Genomic DNA, 8,719 nt, shown 5'->3' with positions numbered 1-8,719 from the left:
TACGCTTATAAATATGCAGGTTTCTATGAAATATTTATGCCAGTGGGTGAAGAGCACGAGGATCACATGACAGTGTTTCTTTCTACCATTCAGTTACACCAAAAAGGCGGAAAGAAATGTTACCAGTCATACTCTCTCCATGCCTGACAGCTCCCACGTTGCTTCTGGCTTCCCTGCTCGAGGGATCCCTGCGGGGCCATGGCCCTAAGAAGCTACGCTGCCCTTTGCTGGGGTATCTGACCTCAGCACAGGAAGATGAAATCACTGAGAAGGGCAGCGTTGCTCTCCCATCACACTGCCTCTAAACCACAGCTTTTGTGGGCCTGACCTTTGCCTCCACTGACACAGATCAGAGCAATGTAGGCCGATCGCTGCCCTTTTGGTCAAGGTATCTGTATTTTCCATGTGTTTTACAGCTTCATGTGTCTGCTGTGCAATTATTTACTTCTACAAGTGTTTGCTTTGCTTCCCCCCCCCCCTTCAGGTTTGTCTTGTGACAGCCTTTCTAACATCAGATCCTTTGGCTTTATAAAAACCCAAACTGAAGAAGGGTCCCTTTAGCGGCAAAGAGCCGTGTGACATGTCACCCAGGTTATATGGTAAAAATAGGTTGTCATCGTGTTTGCTCATGGTGTGAAGCAACCCGCACTCAGACTTCTCTCTTTCCAGGCTACCCAGATCCTGTGTGTCCTTTTGAGCAACAGGTTTTGGCTTCAGCACTTGAAAGCAAACACTGTGTGTGGGATGGACCGGCCAGGACTGCTTTGGGGTGGCTGATAAGGAGCAAGGGAGCAGGCTGCCCTCGGGGCAGTGCCCTTGTGAGGAGAACCAACAGCATAACTTCACATTTCCAGCTAATGCTGCCTCCTTTGTCCTCAGTCCTATGGAAACCAAAGAGCTCTCCAGCAGGGACACCTGGAGCAGGGTGTGCAGGCCTGGGGAATTCTAGAGATCTCCAAAGAGCAAACCCACAGCCTCAGAGTCCCTGTGCCTGTGCTCAGGCATCTACACAGCACTGACGTGCTGTCTGATGGTCAGAGAGACCTCCTGGGTTCTTTGTGCCCACCGCCTCTTGCTGGGCCGGGCAGGGAGAACAGCACCTCCTATTCTGTTGGCCTTTGCTGTTATCTCAGTCTCAACCCATGCTCTCTAAATTGCAGGGAAATGGCATATTTTGTGGTTAATGATTAAGACGTCCTTCTGGAAGCCGTGACTTTGCTTAGAGGCATGGGCTTGTTCACTGACGTGCTTAAAGCCATCCGTCAAGGACACTCTGGGAAGGCACTCACTTAATACAGGGTAACATTTCCTCTGCAAGCAGCCTGGATACTCAGGTGGAAAAGCCAAGCTGAGCAGCAAGGCCTGTAACCACACCAAGGCCTCAGTGTGCTGGGAGCAGGCAGTGGGGTCCATGGTTGCCCTGCCTGCACCAGCTGCACACCTTCCAGCCCTGCCTTGTCGGTCCAGCTTAATGCTCACACACGCATGTGTTTTTCCAGCTGTCAGATTGCTGCCCTTGGAGATAAGGTGCACTGAAAGATTTGTAGGCTACTTTTGAGCAGGAATAAGAGAAATCCATGGTGCATTTGGCTTACTGAGCTGCTGAGGGAGGAGTGCCCTCATCAGGGTCCCGATGCACATACAAAGAACAAATGTAAGGCTGCTCTGGGCTGAATCACTTCTAACCAAATCGGCCTCTCTCCAGAGCCTCCTTTGGCTCTGTACATTTCCTTCCCTCCCTCCCATTGCATTTTGCACTCATACCTTCATTTCAGCTGCAATCCTCCCAGATGGGCTTGGGGGGCTGGGAGGAGCCAAGCCCAGTTCCAACACTCAGCGTCCCACTAACGAGCAGTCCCAAATCAGACTGCCAGCACCTGGGAGGAGTGATTGCACAGAAATAAATCTCCAATTCGCTTTAATAGCTCCGAATTGAAAGTTGCCAGAGGCTAATTATAGCAGCTCTGACAGGTTGAGGATTAAAATTATCTTAATAGTTTAATAGTATAAACATTGACTCATAGCACAGGCAGCCAGCTGAGCAGCGTGCTCACCTGCATCCCAGAGCTGGTTTTCTTGGCCATGGGTTGGCCAAGGGATAAGGGAACCTGCACGAGAAGGATGTGGCTTGGCTCTGCTTCTCTGTGACAAGGTGGCTTTATCAGGGGTATTTGTCTGTCTTTATTTCTGTACCCATTAGTTCATGTGCATTAGATATTTGTTTGTAGGCCACTCTTTTCTCCCTCAAATTGGAAGTACCTGGGTCATCTCAGCTGCTGTGGCCTCTTTTCCACTAGCCTCATTTCACTGCTCCCCACACCAAATAAGCTCTTGTGACCTAAATTACAAGGGGTTTTTTTGGGGGGGGTTGCCTACGCAAAAGCCATCCACACATCTAACAGGTTTATCCTAAGGTAACACATCTTGTGACTGAGCAGGGGCAGGAGTTCTGGCAGCATAGCAAAGAAAAAGGCATTAAAAAGGAAAAGTGGAGCTGCAGCCCTCAGAAGGCAGGAAGGGAGCTGCTGAGTGAGAGAGCGTGTGCTCTGAAAGCCTAGGACAGAGTGTAGGGAATGACAAAAGAGACTCCTCAAATCAGACCAGGACAAAGAGATGGGTGACATTTTAAGCTGTGAAATGTCTTTTTGCCTTTACATTTATTTATTTGCAACTCCAACATAAAATGAATGTGCCCCAGAAATTCTCCGAGGCCAAATACCATCAAAATTCAGAAAGATAAGATAGATACAGATGTGAGCTTACCCAGCTCTACAAGCATATCTGTCCCAGCATGCATGTCTGGTTTGAACTGAGGCAAATCACCTTTTGGTGCCTCCTTATTTAATGAATAGGGGCAGGGACTCCTCCTCCCATCCCTTTTTCCTCTTGCCTACTTAGGGCAATGGGCATTGTAGGGCAGGCATTATTTCCTTCCACAGGGACAAGTCTCCTCCAGTGCTGAGATCCTACTGCTTTACTGAGGGTGATGTGGGACCACCAGGAGCAGCAGAAGCAGTAGGAGGAAGCTAAAGGAGAAGTTACCTGCATCTTACCAAGTATGCCAAGCTCTGATTCATTCACTGTGATTGCTGCTCAAAAAACTCAGCCAGACCACTGTGAGGAGCTGCAGAAGTCCTCCCCTCTAAATGAGGAGGGGATGCCACTGGGCTACAGGCTGCTGGATGGACTTGGCCATGAGGTCCCAGTGACCAGCTGCATCCCTTGCCATGTTTCTGCCCACACTGGCCTGCCCAATGAGGTGCCTGGGCTCGGGGCCCACTTCATAAAGGGAGATGAGCACAGAACAGTCCCACGCTGCTGTCTGGGGCATGGGGAACAGGAAGGTCTCGTTGAAAATGATGAGTGAAGTGTGTGCCTGTGGCCTGGATTTCTGGTGCTTCTGCCTGTGGCGTCTGCAGGAAACATCTATCCTGGCGTATACACCTGGGACAGGGAGAAAGAAAGGGGTGGAGAAGTGGCAGTTGCATTCTGATAGCTGGTAGGACTAGGGGGTTCATCACCATCCCACCATAGCGGAGCCCCATTGCCTGAGGGCTTCCTATGAGAAGACTCTGCAGCTGTGAAACATCAACCATGGAGTTATAGGAACTAAAGGTGGCTCTACCTCAGCCTTCTCAAGGTAAGGAGCTGTTTACAACTTATCTACAGTACAGAGCATCTCTAAGGCTGCTCTCAGGTGTCTGTGGCCTCAAAGGGCAGTCTCCTCCGTGGAGACAGAAAGATGATAGCAGAGCTCTGGTTACAGCCCCAAGGGAGAGTGGCATCACCTCTGCACTGCCCTTACCCAGGGCGTCCCCCAGAGTAAAAGCAAATTGCCTCTGTGCTGAGGGCTGCAGCCCTATGATGAGGCCCAGCATTTGAGTCTCTGCAGAGCAGAGGAATGGGATTCATGGGAGGCAGATGGGGGTTTTGTTAGTGTTACGGCCTAATGAGAGTCAGCAGTGCTTCTCTGCCAAGGCTGGGGTGTGAGAAGGACCTTCCACGCCCAGCACTCCGTGCCTATCTGTGTGGGTGAACCCGAGGCAGCAGCAGGGTACAGAGGAGCAGCCAGCCCAGACAACAGGGGTACAAAACCCTTACTCTTCTCTGCAGCTCTGTGAGGGGGGGTGGTTTTCGCCTTGAGCAGCCCCACCTCCATCTTCTGGGAGATGGGCAGGCACTTCAGTGACAGCAGCACCTCTCCCACGATATCCTGCAGAGAATAGGGGACAGGAAATCAGCAGGTGGCTGGGCAACCCTCCCTGCTACTGTCTGCACCACACAGACCACAGGGTGCAAGGCAGGAGTTGTTCCTTAAGTGAAGGGATGGCTGTCACGGTGCACAGTCCCCCAAGCCACTGTATGGGAGCACAGAATAAGGCCATGCATTACCTTTGTGGTCTTCTGCAGTTCCGCACACAAAACCAGGCTCTGGGAAGCCTTCAGCTGGCTCAGGGCAACCCTCACTTCCCCCAGTGCAGCATTCCTGGAGTATTTGTCAAAATGTTGGACCTATGGGAGAGAGGTAAAAAGCACGTCCATGGGGCAAGGTGCAGGACAGGGCTGTGCCTCGAGAGCATCCCTATGCACCATGCATCCTCCAAAGGCAGCTGACTGCTCTCGAGCCCTGCTCCAATGCACCTCTCAGCTTTTGGAATTTCAGCAATGGGGAAAGGTTAGGCTGGGAGTTAGGAAAAGATGCTTCACCAGAGGGTGATGGGCATGGAGCAGGCTTCCCAGGGCAGCAGGCATGGCACCAAGCTGCTGGAGTTCAAGAAGCACTGGCACAACGCTCTCAGATATAAGGTTTGGGTTTTGATTGATCCTGTGTGGAGCCAGGAGTTGGACTCCATGGTTCTTGTATGTCCCCTCTAACTTGGGAACACCTCAAGAGCAGTGAGGGCAGTGCTCTATGTCTATAAGCAAAGCTAGGACACCATCCCACCTCCATCTTCAGGGTGCTCCTCTCCATCTCAGCATCCTGCAGGGAACAGACGAAGTGCTCCCCAAAGGTTGTCCTGCCGCAGTTCTTCACTGCTCGGCTCTGCCACTCCTGGACCACACACTGGAGCCCAGGGATGTGGGATGGGACCCGCTGCAGCAGTCGGAGCCAAACGGCCACCTCAGTGTGCCTGTGGTTGGGCAGGCCCTGCACCTCCAGGCCGCTCACCAGCAGCTCACGTTGCTCCCTGCAGTACAGGAGGGAGAACTTCAGACTGCCCTGGGAGCTGGGCAGGGGACTCAGGTCACTGACTGGGTCTTCAGTGATGCTGCAGGAGAGGCAGGGATGGGGTGCATCCAGCTCTGCTCCCAGCTCCACCATCTATGGAAAACAAGGGTGAGAGGAAGGGAAACAGATGGGTCTCTCAAAGCACAGCATGCAGAACTGTCCTCCTTTTCCTACAGTGGCAGGAAGGTGTGTTGGCATGTAGTGGCTGACAAGCTGGCCCATGGCATGGGGTTTAGAACTAGACGATCTTTAAGGTCCCCTCCAAGCTAAGCCATTCTGTGACTCTATAGTGCCCTTTCTGGGGCAGGACAGCTGCTCTTTCAGCTTCCTTCCCCTCTTGCTTCACTGTTCTCTCAGCAGCTGCAGCCAGTCTGGACTCAGCAGCTGCTGGTGGTATTTTGGGGCCATGGCTGAGCCCACTGCCTGCCTCGTGGCTTCCTGAGCTGCTGTGGGGAGGGCAGCAGGAACTCGAGGAATTTGCCTTATGGGAAACCACATCCCTCTGGTAACAGACACGGGCTGGGATTGGGGGAAGGGAAAGGAGGGAAACTCGCCGTTGCTCCTTCCCTCAGATTGATCATATGCTGCATAAAGGAGGAGCGAGTAGAAGTGAAAATTGAGATCGAGTCAGTCACCAGCTTTCCCCAAAACTACACTGCTGGTTTTTCACTTCCCTCAGCACCAGCCTTCAAGCTGCTCTCAGCCTTGCCCAGCACTGACGTACGTGCCTCCACATCCGTGTCACTCTGCTGGCTGCTACCGAGCAGAAGAGGCGGCATCTTCTTCTCCCACAGGCCATTCTCTGCCCTCATCTTCACCCCGTCTCCACTGTTGTATTTCTTCTCTGTGGGGATATGGAAAAGATGAGGAGGCAATGCCCAGCTTGCATCGTGTAGCCAGCAGCTACAGGGGGACAGCCTTGCTATAGGACCTGCTGAGGGCCCTGTGTGCCCCCATTCCCTCCACGGGCAGCACCAGGTTCACACCACCTCCCCAGGAGGAGCCACTTGCTCAGCTGCCCCAGGCACCTCACTGAGCTGCTTGCCATTGAGTGCCTGTAGCAGTGACGTATGTGCTTGGAAGCAGGAAAACCACTGCCAATGCTTACTTCTCCCAGTCCTGCTGTGCTTCTGAAGCTGGCACATCTGGTAAGCCAGGATGGTCAGGGCCCCCAGGAGCAAGAGGATGGCTAATGCCAGGATCCCATATTTCCACGTGCTGGAAAAGAGCAGCTGTAAACTGTGCAGCCTGAGTGTGATGGAGCTGTTCTGCATCTTGTCTTCTTCCTCTGGAAGAAAGAAGGAAGCAAAGATGAATACCATTTCATCACAGGTCTGTCACTACCACATAGATGGGCATCAGCTGGATTCCATTCCTTTGTCCAGAGCAACTCACAAAGCAGCTTACAGGCTTCCAATGAGAAAGGCTGTTGGAAACAGGACACACCTATGATTTTCCTGCTAGCTTTTTCTCAGCCTGCCTCCATATAACTCTACTGCCTCCTACAGCTGCTGTGCCTCCTTATTGCCTTCTGACAGAAAATGTGTGGGGAAAGCATAGGACTAAACACAAACACCCAGCAGAGCTTTACCCTCACAGTATTCCTCCCACAGTGTGCAGCTGAGGGATGCTGCTAATGAGAATCAACAGTGGTTTTCTTTAATTTCCAATTAGTGTTCCGATTGCCTTTATGAACAGCAATGGTTTCTACTCTCACTATGAGCTCTTCTGCTAAGGAGCATCTCAGCTTTACCCAATGTCACTTGTTCCACACAAGGAACCTGCCAGTCCCGAGAAGAAGCAGAAGCTGCGTTTTGCTTCTAGGAAGATGACAGAGGTCCATCAGGCTATGGCTTAGTGCAGCCTTTCATCCCTATGTAGCCTGAGTAATCAAAGCAAGGACTGGAAAGAGGGATCTTAAGCCTAAATATACACTTCCCTGAAAACATGGGACTAAGAGAAGCATTATAAATCTGCACAGGAAACTTAACACTCTGCTAACCTACAGTAAGGAACTGTGCTGTGAGGATGCTCAAGGAGCTACAGGAAGGCTTAGGTGCAGATCTGAGCATTAAGAGGGGTTTATTGATAGCAGAGCCCTCAGGAAGAGCATAGTATGAAGATAACCTTCAGCAGACATTGCTGCTCTACACCTGGCTGCCAGTCACCTGAGAGGTTTTCACTCTTAACGGTATGCACCTGAATAAGGAGAATGATGGGTAAAGCAGCCATTTAAATAGAGGCAAGCAACAAAGCTGAGTGTTTCTGTTACCATCATGCTTCACCCTGTGCTCCTGGAGCTCACCTGAATATTGCTTCCCCTCACAAGGCCAGATGTCACAGCAGGGCTGGCTATGGTACACAGCTTTGCTGCTCAGTCTGGCTGTCACATTCTTTGATGTGTGAATGAAAGCCTACGGTGGACCAGGTGCTTCCCTTGTGCTTGTGTCTGCATCGGTGTGGGTAAGAGGAAACAGCTCACCTTTCTGCTCCTTCCTGAGCCCCCTAAGAGAGGCAGCCCCCAGCAGAAATAGCCCTGCAGTCACAGGGGATGTTGCTGCCTTTCCCCCAGAGCCACAAGGATCCCATTTCCAGCTCCTCCCAGAGGCTTAGCTCCCAAATCCTACCTTCAGAAACAGCTTCAGAGCAGGACCCCGGGAACCTTCTGAGCCTGCTGCCAGCACACAGCACAGGGCTGCTTTGTTGCACCAGGAAAACAAGTTCCCAGGAGCCAATATTGACCAAGCCAGAGCAGAACAGGACGTACACGTGGAACAATGTGCTGGCTGGGCTGGTGCCTGGGTAACTCCATCATAGCCATAGAGAGCTGGCAGTTTGTGTGCCCGCCTGGCAGATGTGGCTGCAAGGGTCATGGAAGCCTTTACATACAACCGTGGAACTTGCTCTGTGGTCTCAGCTGTGCCGAAGCCCTCCCTGTGCCCCCCCAGCTGCAGAGCCATGAGCCCAAAGATGCATCTAACAGGTGGTTTTAGCACAGTGTGATGTCTGGAAGGTGGGAATGGTGCTTTCCTTCAGGTGCAGAAGACAGTGCCAAGCTCCATGACTGATACAGGGCTGAGCGCTGAGGAGGAGATGAGGAAGGAGATGGGACCTTTGGGGGGCTCTGTACCCCAATTCCTCCCTGTGCTGCTTGTTTTACCGTTGCTGTACACCAGGGATGAGCTGAGGCCTCAAGCCTGGCAGCAGGAGCTCCAGCAGCAATCCCTTGTGGGCCATCACAGTGCAGCTGGGGAGTGTCCCTGTGCCTGGAGCTGAGGAGCTTTAGTCATCTGCAACACGTAATTAACTCAAGGCAATGTGGCACTGGCAGAAGGAGAACTTCTCATGGAAAGAGGTAAGTGGGAAAAGCTGGCTCTTGAATGTCCTGCCCCAACACTTGTAGGGTCAAAATCTTCATTCCCTTTAGCCACATGGCTGTGGATCCCATGTGATGTTAATTTGCCCTCCAGCTTGAAAGGGGTTCTGGTG

General features: G+C 52.0%; 1 protein-coding gene across 1 annotated transcript; it reads right to left on the bottom strand.

Moving 5' to 3' along the window:
* Nucleotides 1-2,618: 2,618 nt before the first annotated feature.
* Nucleotides 2,619-8,033, bottom strand: LOC107314493 (synaptotagmin-13-like). Its single transcript, XM_015863742.3, has 7 exons — nt 7,858-8,033; nt 6,339-6,518; nt 5,959-6,074; nt 4,946-5,323; nt 4,393-4,512; nt 4,102-4,213; nt 2,619-3,444 (listed from the first exon to the last, which is right to left on the bottom strand). Exons 2-7 carry the CDS (start codon nt 6,502-6,504, stop codon nt 3,143-3,145), a joined length of 1,194 nt encoding a protein of 397 aa, XP_015719228.2. The 5' UTR covers nt 6,505-6,518; nt 7,858-8,033; the 3' UTR covers nt 2,619-3,142.
* Nucleotides 8,034-8,719: the final 686 nt, after the last annotated feature.

This window comes from Coturnix japonica, chromosome 5 (assembly GCF_054131305.1).
Source record: "Coturnix japonica strain WE chromosome 5, WE-NBRP24, whole genome shotgun sequence".
Lineage (NCBI taxonomy): Eukaryota > Metazoa > Chordata > Aves > Galliformes > Phasianidae > Coturnix > Coturnix japonica.
Note: the sequence above shows the minus strand (reverse complement) of the source record. Positions and strands in the feature narration are given on the sequence as shown.

Excerpts from the sequence above, each read along its gene's own strand:
- LOC107314493 (XM_015863742.3), bottom strand. The coding sequence starts at position 6,504 with ATGCAGAACAGCTCCATCACACTCAGGCTGCACAGTTTACAGCTGCTC. Across the intron at positions 5,324-5,958 it reads AGAGTGACACGGATGTGGAG|ATGGTGGAGCTGGGAGCAGA; the intron begins GCACGTACGTCA and ends TGTTTTCCATAG. Across the intron at positions 4,214-4,392 it reads AACTGCAGAAGACCACAAAG|GATATCGTGGGAGAGGTGCT; the intron begins GTAATGCATGGC and ends TATTCTCTGCAG.